At 39.9% G+C, this 14,459-nt stretch overlaps 1 protein-coding gene across 1 annotated transcript in view; it reads left to right on the top strand.

Moving 5' to 3' along the window:
- lrba (LPS-responsive vesicle trafficking, beach and anchor containing) overlaps positions 1–14,459 on the top strand; it is a 192,058-nt gene that overhangs the window by 27,386 nt on the left and 150,213 nt on the right. The window contains 8 exon segments of the mRNA XM_010775549.1: positions 8,382–8,579; positions 9,804–9,937; positions 10,729–10,837; positions 11,189–11,341; positions 12,206–12,374; positions 12,688–12,767; positions 13,643–13,705; positions 14,276–14,373. Coding sequence (XP_010773851.1) covers positions 8,382–8,579; positions 9,804–9,937; positions 10,729–10,837; positions 11,189–11,341; positions 12,206–12,374; positions 12,688–12,767; positions 13,643–13,705; positions 14,276–14,373 — 1,004 coding nt within the window.

Raw genomic sequence — 14,459 nt, 5'->3', positions numbered from 1 at the left:
TATTAAGCAAAATGTTAAGAATTGGCTTTCACAAATTTAAAGTTTTCAAAAAACAGACCGCCTATGCTGTTTTGTGTGTGTGTGTGTGTGCGCACCTATAAGGACATAGCCCCAGTGAACTCAAGATGTATGATACATGTGGATAAGGTACTACATCTTGGCAGGACCCGTGGCACACAGGGAGAGACAGATGAATGGAAGTAAAGTAACCCATCAATCTCTGACAGTAATCAAATTGTCAAGGAAATGGGGCTTTTATTCTCCTAAGTTTCACCTCACTCCCATTTTCAAGCCGCTCCTGCCAACGCTCCTCTCTTCATTTTATCTTTGGGAAATATCCAGGGTGGTTATGATGATTGCAAAACTTTAACTACAAAGTGCTTTGCTATTGCACTCTATAAACCACAACCCTGTTGAAAATTGTAAAAATATATAGGATTTTTTTTTATCACTCACAATAAACAAACTGCAATATCTGGATCTAGAGCAACATATTTGTGATGGATGTACTTTGCAGTTCATACACAATGATCAGGATATTATGAAGTAAAAGGTGATACTAAATTCAGAGTGTGCTGCTTAGCAAATCTCTGGATGTCAAACTTTGATGAGGTAAATTTAGAACAAGCAGAACCAAAGCTGTACCTACTTTAATCATTTGTGGCATCATGNNNNCCGAAAAAAGTTGTGAAAAAAACCTTTTAATATCATGTTTTTATCAAAGTCTTTTGCAGTGGACATTATTGTCCCGAATGACTAATTAGCGTAGTCCAATCGAATGATTCCGGAGGGTTAAAGAAAAAAAGAACAAACAACATTAGGAATGTGAGAGAACATCACACTGGGAAGATGCGTCTCTTACGGCATCGCTGGTAGCCAGACTCTCACTGGGTGTGAGCTCAGACTGAGAGCCAGCAGCCCACACCACAGGGCCGAGGGGGGGGAGCTCCTCCGCTGCACTCCTCTCCGACAGGTGTCTGCTCACTATGTCCTGCCACAAACACACAGAGACACGGTTGTCATCAAGGCAGGTCCTCAACAAGGGGACATTGTATTTATTTACAAGCCCAGCCTTATAAGAATTTTAAAGTTCTGATTGATTTAAAAACCTAATAAAAATCACACAAATAAAGATACATCGTAGATAACATCACAAACACACTCAAACCATAGTATTTTTGCTTCCAACTCTAATTCAATAAGCTTAACTGGGATACATGTATATGATACATATATGAGGGGGACCCAAGTTCCCATCAGCAAAAACACGTGGGTTTGCTATCCTGGCTCCAAAATGGTGGAATGAGCTCCCCATTGAAATCAGGACAGCAGAAAGCTTACACATCTTCCGGCGCAGACTGAAAACTCATCTCTTTCGTCTCCACTTCGAGCAATAACATGACTAACAAAGCACTCATATACTAACAAAGCACTCATATACTAACAAAGGACTTATATACTAACAAAGCACTTATATACTAACAAAGCACTTATATACTAACAAAGCACTTATATACTAACAAAGGACTGGCTTATCTAAAGCCAGTTGAGTAGCACGTGAAATGTGTTGGCTCTATGAAACCTGATGTACTTATATGATTCTGTTTTCTTCAAGTTTGTATCTTCTTGGTCGAATGCACTTATTGTAAGTTGCTTTGGATAAAAGCGTCAGCTAAATGCAATGTAATGTAATAAGTATCTATCACACAGCCATCTCAGGGTTAATGCCCACCTGGTACCCCGGCCCCAGCTGATAGATGGCCAGGATCTGAGCAGCGCTGAGAGCCTCTCCAAACAGGTACACTGCCCCCATCTGTCCGCAGAACACACGGTTGACATCTGCCGTCTCTGACGATCCCAGGAAACACTTGTCAAATGTCTGCAGCAGGAAAGAGGTTGGAGGTAGGGTTTTAGGAAGAAAACTAATTGAAATATAAAATGTAAGACAAAGGTAAGGGAGTAAGAAATAAGGAATTGATACAGGAACAAAGGAATAAAAAGACCAAAAATAGCCTGAATGAACAGAGGGAAAAGACGTATTCATGGCAACACAAGCTATAATTGGCAACACACAGACCCAAACTATAAACATACTGTGGCTAACTTGATACCGTTTCATCTTCCTCCGGTCATGGTCAGTGAGACAGAAGTGTTGAGAACGATGAGGCCACGTCTCAATCAAATTGCTAATTTGCTTTCGGGGATATACTGTCACATCAAGAGGATTATACTGCGCTGTGGAGGCGTTTTCATTCCTGACTAAATTTGATTTAAGAATCTCATAGCGCAGCATGACAGAAAGCAATCCTAGGGATTGTGACAGAGTTCATATGGTGATGTGTGAGAGGAGCAGGGTGTGTGCAATATATGTAGTCAATGTCCGCTGTGCTATCCATACTAATAGATGAAAATAATGGCCCCCAGACCCTTCAAAAGCAAAGGGTGAGATTCGATGTATCTGCGAGCGAGGTTTATTTTAAAGTTTTTGGTACACACTCCCGCAGCAATAACTGGTTCTAAAATTGACATTGACAGAAAACTGTTCCATGCGCCCACATGCCCTATACCCTGATGTAACCGCAGGTGGAATTGTACATAAAAAAATCTTGCCAGAGGATTTAAGCATGAATATATTTGATTCACAAGTAAACACAGAACACATCCACAGAAATGGGCTGGATAAAGAATTAGTAGGCGGTATAAAATATGTTATTTACTTTCTCGTCATATCTTGTATAAAAACAGTGATACCATTTTTGGGTCTGCATTGAATATACTAAACCTCTTAAGCCCCAAGCCTGTTTTTCAGGTTTCAGGCTCGAAAATGACATTCCCAGAACAAATGACTAGATCTTCCCTTCTAAAAGGGTTAAATTAATCATCTTTTTTCTCAAAGTAATGATAAACCTGTCAGTTGGATGTAGAACAGTCAGAATCAATATAGATGTTTTTATTTTAAAGAAAATTCAGATTGAACATGGTAAAAAAACTGTAAATTATAGTGTCCGTCCAAAAAATATGTTGTACTTATAGTGAAAACTAACCTTGGATGATGGGTTAGTAGACTAAAAGCTTTAGGAATCCAAAGTACAACATATAATAAGTACCCTGTATCAAGATTGATGCAAAACAAGTGATATTTGACCTTTTTAGACAGATTTAGCAAAAAAACCTCTTCTGGGGCCATTTGGATTTTCCTTATCTCTGGCTCCCCTTCTTCCATTTTGACATGTGACATCTCTTTCTGACCGTTAGAGCCAATAGAATCGAAGGGAAATCGTTCCGCACACACTCATATTAATAAATCTCATTCAATCTTGCTATAGAGCGTAGGAATGGCCGGAATTGCAGTTTTAAGGGGTAAGAGCAAGACTATTTATTTGCTTGGTGCAGCATCTTCCGCAGTTTCTCTTTGTGCTGCTAAGGTAACCGTTTGCAGGCTGTAGCTTAATATTGACCGTACGTAGTGTTTGGAGTGTAGGTAATGAAACAGACTCAAACCGTCACAATCCTCCACTGTCTCACATAGCCGTCTAAAATATAAACTATTCACTTTTTTATGAGAATGTACTGTATACCAATAGACATCTGAAACTTCTGTTGCCCCCTGCTGGTTCACTTACAAATAGCGTAAGATATTGGTAATTGTTTTTCACTTACGTCACTGGTGTTGACAAACCAGGCGATGTCTCCAAAGGAAGCCAGTTCCCCGTTCACAAAGCAGCTAATTTCACTGTTTTTCCAGCGGTTGTACACATGAACGAGGGTCACCATGTACCACTGAAAATAAAACAGAGAGAAGCAGACTCTCACAATGGGAAACTGTTTATCTGGAGTATCAATCACACAACAAGATATCAATAAGTCAGCGTGTGGTGAGAATCTTCTAGCTTACTCAATTAGCCTCCATCATGTTTCAAGACTCTGTCCCCTCAAGCTATGATCCCACCTACTTAGATTTCTGGTTTCCTCCTCAGCCTGACAACCACTGAAATGGGTTACCAGAGTAACCACAGTAAAATAGGTTATTACGTTTGCTTCCGGACATAAAAGAAGACACTAAAAATAGATTGAAAAAATCAACTAAAGTGATTGTTTGGTCCTCATGAGGTTTATTGAGGTAGTGTGATGTCTTTATGCCCGGGGGAAGGAGAAAGATTTTTTTAATTGTCCACAGGCAAAGGATGTTTTGGACTTCAATGGTTTCCAGAGTATGTTGTGCCTGGAAGGGACTCGGGGTATTGGATAATCCTTCTCTACGGTCTCCCTCTTCCCTCCTCCTTCTAGCTTAGCTTCTCCCCAGAGTCAGGTAAGGTGTGACAGTTCCTTCGTACAGCCAGGTCTAGATTTATTGTGAGCGCACAATGTGTGTTTGAGTGTGTGCATGTGATTCATTATGTGGTGCTAACATATAATTTCTGCGATCCATCTACAGAGACATATCCAGGATTTGTCTTTTCATGTGCCTGGGTCACCAAACCAATGCCTGTATTCTGCTTTGCGTTGTTTTTGTTTTTCCTACCTTCTGTGGTTTGAAGTCGTACTTTACACAGTGCTGGAACCCTTTCCCCTTGGATTTTAATGAGGTCACTATCAAACAGCCCCCCACAAAGTGTGCAGAGTAACCCATGCCTTTATTGGTGCGGAAACTGGAAAAGAAAAATCAAACACAAAGGGTTAGTTTCCGAGCGAGGCTGCACACTTTCAAGCCGACTGCCTTCAAGGGCAACACGGGTTGTAGTCTCTAATATATCATATAAACACTTTAAAAAGGGTCTTAAAAGGATAAAGATAGCAAACAATCATTTCTCAACTCCACAGATTCTTCTCATCCTTCTGCATGCCCCGGCGAGATGGGACCCGGCAGTGTGATTTAGTGAATTAATCTCTTTTTAAAAAAAGGGCACAATGCTGAAGGGGAGCTTTTATTACAAATGCTCTCAAGCAGCTCGTTGGCCACTCAAGTCGGTTATCATTTTCACACGAGCGCAAACAGATCACTGCTGTATAAATTAGATTTTTGACAGAAATTAATTATTGGTTGAAAAGAAGATCAAGCAACTCTCCGCTCCACAGACAGGAAGCGAAGGATAATGAGACAGGGGAAGATGGAGAGAGAAACACAAGCGTTTTTCATCTGTGAGGCTGCAGCATACTTTTGGGAGTGAGTTTATGATACATCTTTGTTTACTGGTGACATGTGCACATGCATAAGTTCAACCTTAATTCAAATGAATACACCTGTGGTGAAACATTTCATGTAATTCCTCTCTTTGTGTTATTTGAGTTACATCCTTAAGCAAAGTTCTCATATCTGCATATTTGATACACATACATAAAAAAAAAAAAAAACATTTTAATGCTAAACAAAGGGAATAATGCATCTATTATTCATAGGTTGGCATTGTTACCTACCAGTACAGGTAAGGCTTGTCCTTGTCTACATTGATGTTGTTGAGAGGATCCATGCGGAGCCACGTGTGGAATGTAAAGCCATTCTGGTACGGCCATTTTGCTATTGGAGGCAGAGCTATAGCCTATTAGAGAGACAAATACAAACAGAAGAGAGGACATGGTATGAGTAGTGGAACAGTGATCATTTTAAAATGTACTTAAAAAAACTGTTGGGTTAGAAGGTTACAATAGGTCAACCAGAAGCGGGGAAAATGAATGTCAAAAGGCCACAAAAAGTAATCAAGCAAAGCCCCCTTGAAAGATATTTTTCTAAATAATGTTTTTGTGTGTATGCATGTGTGAAGCAGGGCAACACAGGAAGATGAGGTCTCAGACCCAAACCTGCTTTGCTTTTACTCGTAAAAGCACCGTCACCATGGCAATGGATGGTTATATACAGAAGTTGGCAACCACATACACTATGTAAGGGGCCTGACATTGCCTAAAGCAACATTCAATGTTGCACACAATTACATAGCTTCCTATACAAAGCACATTTAATGCAATAAAAAGTGCACTAATCTTAGTGTGACAATATGTGTCCTTTATTCCTAAACACAGATACAGTCTGAAGACATTTACACACCATTTGTTTTTATCATTTTTTCTGTGTAGCATTAATGAGTGTTTGAAGAGTAGTTCTGATGTATTGAGTCAGAGAGGAAGTTTCAGTGCAGTGATGAGGACACAAACTGTGCCATTAAAACGAGAGAGCAGACACATTTTACTTTTAATAAAAATCATTAAACATTGATATTTAAAGGTAGGGTAGGTAAGAATGGAGAAACCAGCTCGAGTGCGCTAGCATTTGAAAGTACGCAGCCGGAAAAAATCTGCCTTTTTCTTCAGACTTCCTCATAGAGCCCCTCCTCTAACATACACGAACATGACCAATGAGGCCACGAGATAAGTTTGTGCACAGATGGAAGGCTGACAGGCAGGTAGGCCATCCAGTTATTTTAGCCGGGCCGGTGAAGATGATTGGTCGTGCTTTTTACAGTACTACGGCTTCCACAGATGACGTTTTTTTATGGATTTTTTGTCAAAGCATTTACCGTAATATATTCATTGCTATAGGGACGTTAAGAGCATTCAATGGAATATAACAAAAAGTGTATCTGAAGTTAATTACCTACCCCACCTTTAAGTGTTTTTTTTCTGTCAAAAATGATTCTGTATATTGTATTGTGTTTTGTTCAACAAGTGCAAGGGCATGTTGTTTACTTAGAATTCATCCCAGTGTGCCACTCTCCAACCAAAATAAAGGTTGTTAAAGTAAATACATTATGTTTCTATAGAAAGGCAAGGAAAGGACACAGCCTGTTTGTGTGGCCTGATCAACAAAGAACAGTGAGGTTGTGAATAGGATAATATGTAGGGAAGTTACAACCCAAATTCTCAGAGCATGATTTGAATAGTCCAAAAGCTGAAAAAAAAAAGCCAACAGCCAAAGCATCATGCATTTAAACAGCTCAATATTTAGATACTTTATATCATTTCAGCAAGAGCACAAAAGTCTTTGAGGTTTTAAAAGGCTCTGAGTCGTGATGGTAGAAAATAACTAATAATCTGTGAAGCTTGTTGAAAAACTGCATGGGTCAGTGAATGGTTGGCTCACAGGAAATCAGCTTGGAAAGCAATTAATATGAAATGATTTAGGAGAACTCATCATGTAATATCTAAAGTGCTCACTTTTTTTCACACCATCAGTTTATAATAAATGTATGTATAAGAAGAGGAGGAATAAAGAACATATTTTACATTTTGGGAAACAGTCATGGTGAGGCTCCATAATCTGCTGGCATGGCATTTTTTGCAATAATATGAAGCAGGGAATATTGATGCTAATGTATTGAATCATTCAAAAGCGGAGTCCAGCTCATCACCTATGCGCAAACACACTTAATGGGATGTTTTTATATTCGGTGTTGCATTGTATGACACTATGAAGTATACTCACAGCTGCGTTCTTCCCCGGGAAGCTGAAGAATGAGTCAGGGCCGTTCCTGTGAGCCATGTACTTCAGAACTGACAAAAGCTTCACTGCGTGGCGAGGCTGAGGGAAGAAAACACAACGTATTTATTTACACAGCGGATGGTNCACATATATATAATATACACACACACACACACACACACATATATATATATACACATATATATACACACACACACACACACACACACATACACTTCTTGTAACAAGAAGTGTATGTGTGTGTGTGTGTGTGTGTGTGTATATATATGTGTATATATATATATGTGTGTGTGTGTGTGTGTGTGTATATTATATATATGTGTGTGTGTGTGTGTATATATATATATGTGTGTGTGTGTATATATATATATATATGTTTCTTATTATATTTAGAGCTTTTAGAGCATGTGTGTGTATGTATAAGAAAAAAAAAAAAAAACACCACACTCTGGCCTCCACCTCAACACACCCGCTGACAAACAATAAAGATACAAATCAAAAACAAATAAGGTCGACAGAGTAGAAAATAATTATCCATGCATGCTCGGGTGTGCTGCATCTCCAGTGACCCTGATCGCTGTGACGGAAATGCCGATACGTGTTGGAATTTTCCGTACATTGTTACAGTTCATGGATGTGCTATGAACAACAACAAAGTGAGATGTCAAAGGTAAAACTAACCTGTCTCACGACGGTCTAACCCAGCTCACGTGGTATGAAGGTAAAAGGTAGTTCAATTAAACCGAATGGAAAACAAAATTGGAACTGCTCGTGTGTTTTTGAGCAGATAACTTTGACGCTGCCTTATATTAGCAGCAGAGTCAATATTGTTCTTAGTGTAGACACATTTTGTAATCTAGACACTTGTGAAAAATGTGAATCTAGTAGTGCAAATAGTATAACTGTTGTGTTCTCTACAACTGAATGTCTCTCCCTCTCATCTTCTTAGGGCACATTCAAGTACAAGGCTGAGAGTGACTTGCTGTTTGCGGAGCATCATAAGACCTTACTGTATGATGGCAAGTTGTCCTCCAGTATCGCCTTCGCTTACAACCCTCGCGCCACCGATGCCCAGCTCTGCCTTGAGTCCTCCCCCAAGGACAACGCATCCATATTTGTTCACTCACCCCACGCGCTCATGCTGCAGGTAATTATTCCTTTAATGTGACATTTTGCGTGCATATAAACGTATTCCAATAGAGTTGATTATCACTGAGTCAACTGTAACCATAATAAACCATGCTGACATTAAAGCACATTCTCCACCTCCTCCCTCCCTCCCACTGTTCCATATGAGCCACTTTTGACTCTTTCTTTCCTCCTCTGCGATAATGAAAGTGGCCCAGTTGGCATCTTTTAATTTTAATTGCCTCATTAGGGCAGAGGTGCAAATGCGTTCAGCTAGCCAGACTGCTACAGCTGCTGAAAGGCTTCCTGCTGCTCTAACTGTGGAATTAGCCTTCTCAAAGACTCGGGTTTGGTTTGCAACTACACACGTGTCGCTGTGCATCTTTCCTGTTAGAAGTAGGTGGTGACCTTTTTAGTGGAAGTTTTTCTTATGTGGCTTATACACATACACATACACACACACATACACACACACACACACACACATACACATACACACACACACACACACACACACACACACACACATACACATACACACAATAAGGTTTCCTTTTCTCAAGCACTAATTGAGTTCTCTCTCATGCCCTCTCATCAAAGAAAATGCTTTGTTTCCTTTGTGTGAGGGAGGCTTTTGCTGCCACACACAACGTATGCTTTCTTCACCACACAAACACACATGCAAACTAACACACACACACCGTGTAAAATATGAATGAATATGTGACCTATATTTTCAGATTTGCTATGCCATGTGCAAAACCTCCACTTCTATAGAGAGGAAAATGTTTTGCCAAGCCACTGTTTGTGTCGTGACGTAAAACACAGACATCAGATGAAGGAAATATAACCAGGTTTTCCTGATCCTTATGTTTTCAACATGTTTTGCACAAGTTAAAGAGGTCAAAGAACCAAACTCTTAGTATTGAAATCTTGGATTATACTCACCCTCTCACACATTAAGCTTATTTGTTTTGTTGGCACTTGGTTGAAGTTAAGAGTATTTTTCAGCAGTAAAAGATTCAAATGACTATTCATCACAGTTCTGTTCCTGTGAGGATAAAAAGCAGACTGTTGGTATAATACAAAAAACACCATTTTGTTTTGTTGTGACTATGTAACTACATCCAAGTACTAAAATATGTCAACACATGAAGCTCATTCCGTGCACATAACTGATTTCCATATGACCCACATGCAAATGTTGGCGATGTAACAGCCTCGTGTGTGTTTGTTTCGGTAGGACGTGAAGGCCGTGGTGACTCACTCAGTCCAGAGCGGCATTCACTCTATCGGAGGCGTGCAGGTCCTCTTCCCTCTGTTTGCACAGCTGGATTACTGCCAGCCCTCCAGCCATGAGCTGGACACCTCTGTCTGGTAAACACACCCACACACACAAGCACTTTAATGAATGATTTTGTTTATCCTACAATTAATCAGGTTTTAATTGTGCTGCCTCAAGCCACTGTGATAGTTTTAAAAGACTAAGTATAAATATTGAAGGAATACTTCACCCTCATAATGAACTATATGTCAATAGTAACCCTGTGTTACCGTGAAATCTTGTTTAAGACGTAGATTTTCTTGAATTCCTCCACAGTTAAAATGTAAAAAAGGACAACTGGTTAGTAAGATAAAGAAAAAGGTGGCCAGGTTTAACAACAGCAACACTTTTTTAAAACATCTGTCACACAACTCATGGAGTATAATACACTTTATCCAGTCTTAGCCTCACTTCTGCCCAAACGTATGAATTTTGCTAAAGAAAAACACTAACTATGAGTGAAGAGCTTTTCAGTTTGTTACTAACAATTGTTTATGCCTGCGTGTATTGTCGAAATGAGACTTGCAAAAAGTTTTTTAAAAAGCTGTTGCTAATAAGATTCTCCATTTTCAACTTTTGATTTAACGCTCAGCCTGACGCTGTGAGGCCATCTTGCTTATGAATTTGCAACGTTGTTAAATCTGCTGCCCTCAAGGTGATGCTGGAATCTGCCCTCCTAACACAATGGGGACACGACACCCTCATTCAATCACATTTCATGTAGGATATGCCCTTCACAGTCGGGGCTTTGTCAGCAGCTTACATAGATTATTGTCACTGTCTAACTCACCCTCTCTCTCTCTCTTTGTCTCTGTTTGTCCTTCTGTCTATCTCTGCCTTTTAGCTGCACTTTGTTATCCTTTGTGATGGAGCTCTTGAAGAACTCAGTGGCTATGCAAGAGCAAGTCCTTGCCTGCAAAGGCTTTCTCGTCATCGGCTACACTTTGGAGAAGGTGAGGAAAACACAAATTGTCTCAGCTGGAAAAGAAAAACACGAGAGCCATCCTCCCGTACCAGTAGCTGCGTAATGAACCCAGAGGCGCAATAAGGCCTGATTCCCTTAACGCCACAAAACACACTTACAGAGGCACACACCGACACCGACACTTAATATGAGCCAGACTTTGTTTCCCCTCAGCTGTATTTGGAGGTCACAGCGTGCTTGTTAGGCAGAAGAGGAGATCCTCCTCATCTTTCTCTGCATGTGTCCTTTGCATGTCTTTGACTCCTCTCTCTGACATATCACCCTCTCATTTTCTCACCTGCTATTGTGGCACTCTCTGCCCCCCCCGTCTGTGCTCCAGTCTTCCAAGGTGCATGTGACGCGGCCCGTCCTGGACATTGCGCTGGCCTTTTCCAGGTACCTTAGCAACTTGCAGAATGGCATCCTGCTGCTCAAGCAGCTGTGTGACCACATTCTGTTCAACCCCGCCATCTGGATCCATGCCCCTGCCAAGGTAACAGAAACACACGTACACACACAGCAGCCCGTTCTTATGTATTTGGTTGAATACATGTAGACAATACAGCTATACAGAATGTCTATTTGTTTCTTTTATGCAGCTGTGTCTGTTGTAATATTTTATGACGTCAACATAAATGTAAAAAGTGGTTCTTCGGATTCAATGTTTAACCAGGAGAGCAAACAGTTTTTGTGGCTGCCGTGAAAATGTTATTTTTGAAACGGTAAACACACATATACATTAAAGTAGAATATTGTGTTGGATAAAGACACGTTATGACATTTTTTAATTATTAAATGTATCATTTTCAAAAATGTTTGACTTTAGGACTCAACACTATCTGGAGTTGTTGGAAATGTTTGTATCATATGAGTTTGATCAATCGTAAGCAGCAACCAGTGAAATCTATTTTCTGCAAATAGTTTTATAAAATGAGTGTAGCCCAATCTTGATCTGCAACAGTGCAGACATAAGTTAGAATCCAAATAAATAAACATGCAAAAAGAAGCTGCTGTTGATTTAGGAGGTGAATTTCAACCTTATGAATACATCTTTATAGCTTCAGTTCTCAGTATTCAATATAGCCCTGGTAACATATCGGTTGCTATGTACATTATTCATCACCCTCTCTCACTCTGTTTGATCCTGCCCTACATTTTATTTATAGTGTTTCAGAGTTCAGCTCAGAGTTCAAGGTTATCCCTCCACCTGTGACTCAGTCCCTGCAGTCAATGAGAAAGGCTTGCCTCCAACCCTCAGGGGCTCAGAAGCTGGGACACACTAAAACCGGATTATTCCGCTCAAACTATCAAGCACATGTGTAAGTGTGTTTTTAATATGTGCTTTATCTGTTTACAGGTGCAACTGACACTTTACACTTACCTGGCAACGGAGTTCATCAGCACAGTGACCATCTACAACACCATCCGCAGGGTGGGCACGGTACTGCAGGTCATGCACACACTGAAATACTACTACTGGGTCATCAACCCCCAGGACCGCAGTGGAGTCGTGCCCAAAGGCATGGGTGAGGATGCACTGAAACATATATTGTATATAAAATGTGATGCATGCTCCTGGTGTAACTTGATATGTCATCTGAAGTATATGTTCACATCGTGCAGTCAAAGCAACATTTTACATGTAAACATTCGTACTTACACAGAAATATGGACCCACACATAAATATACGCTGCAGCAATGCTCACACTTTAGCATCAAGTGCAGATCTCTGCTTCAAAAAATACATTGATCATGTTATCATTTCTAGCGTTCCCTTCTGAATCTGGCTCATATGTCAGCTCCACTCAACAGCCATTGTTTGCCATTTTGTTTTTCAGATGGTCCGAGACCAAACCACAAGGAGATCCTCTCTTTGCGAGCCTTTCTGTTGTTGTTTGTCAAGCAGCTCATAATGAAGGTACGTTGATGATGTCACGGCCCAATACCCCCATCACCAAATAGAAAGCAGGCTTTTATTGACTCACTTGGAATCTGGCACATATGAATGTGAATATTATTTCTTCTCGTGGTTCCATTAGTTTTATTTACCGTATATAATAAATGTAGTTGCTGGTGCACTCTTATTACAGTGGAGTTGCGTTCTGACTGTCAATGGCTCCAGGAACATGCATCATTAATATGATCAAGAGAAAACTAGTTGCCACTTTATACAAGTTGTTAACTGTAGGTCATCCCGTAATGAACTCAAATGTCAGCTTTGCAATTGAAGCTTTTAGCCCTCATTACATCTTTCTATTGCTAAAGAATATGCTGCCATTTACGTGGATGCTTCTCCGTGTTTAAACATTATTGAAACTAGTGAGAATAAAAATACCTATTCACAAACTGGCACAACAGTTTTATTGAATGAATATGAATGTTAATATATTTAAAAAAAATTATTTGCTCTCTTTTAAGAACCATCTTAACTGCGGCTGAACTGTACAGTATTATAATGAGACATTGATATCATGATGGGAGAATACATATTGCCTGGGATTTTTGTTTTGTACTGCTCCAACTATATTGCTTGATGTTGTTGTAGTCAGCTCCTTATCTTCAGGTGAAATAATAATTTGATGTCCCTCCCTGTTTGGTTATCATATTAACATTACTCTGGATTTTTTTGTTTTCTTGTACAGAAAACCTGTTTGCCACATTGAATTTACCCCAAAGTCACATATATTATTATCAGAGAAAACTCTGGTCATCTTTAGAATTGCTGTGTATTAGCTTTGCAGATATATCAATAATCTCTGAGTAAAATTATTTGTGAATTTTTTTATATTCCAGGATCATGGAGTGAAGGAAGACGAGCTGCAGAGTATCCTCAACTACCTCCTGACCATGCATGAGGTAGGCTGTTGTTACTGCAGCGCTGACCACCAGATGGCAACCTCACACTGCTGCGCTGCACTTTGTCCTCCCACCGTCTGATATGCAGAGCAATAGCTAACTTTTCCTGTTGCTAAACACATGATCGCTGTTCCTTGTTATTTTTCCAAGTCTGCCAGTTAGACGTCCTGACAGAAGTGGATTGTTTAGAGTGGAGTGATGCATAACAAATGAATCAGTCAGATCAGTCAGTGAGGCAGTGAACCTTGTAAGAATCAAAGGGTGATTATAACATTGCCTAAAAAGCATACTGACATGTAGCAGCCGTTGATTTCATAGAACACAGATTGTAATTCTTTAGCTGCTTTTAATGTCATTAAATATTTCTACTGTTTTTGATCACCTTTCCTTCTCACATTACAGCTACTGCTAAATTCAACAACAATAATTCGCAATGATACACAAATATATGCCTTCATGTTGTTTTGTCATATATAACTTTGTCAGCACTTCAATAGTATTTCAGTATTTTCCCCACTGCTCTCTGTTAACACAACAATAGCTTCAAGTCCTTTCCTCTCTGTCCCACAGGATGACAATCTCATGGACGTGCTGCAGTTGCTGGTGGCTGTGATGTCAGAGCAGCCGGGGTCCATGGTCCAGGCCTTCGACCAGCGCAACGGGATTCGGTAATGATCTATGTTTATTTAAACTGCCAATGTTTTCACAGTTTTGCAACGTCGTTTTTGCTCAAAGTACATATTTAAAAGTTGGG

The sequence above is a fragment of the Notothenia coriiceps genome, unplaced genomic scaffold (genome assembly GCF_000735185.1).
Source record: "Notothenia coriiceps isolate Sejong01 unplaced genomic scaffold, NC01 NC01_scaffold00015798, whole genome shotgun sequence".
In the NCBI taxonomy this organism is placed as follows: domain Eukaryota; kingdom Metazoa; phylum Chordata; class Actinopteri; order Perciformes; family Nototheniidae; genus Notothenia; species Notothenia coriiceps.
The sequence above is the reverse complement of the archived record's forward strand: the minus strand, read 5'-3'. Positions and strand labels throughout refer to the sequence as shown.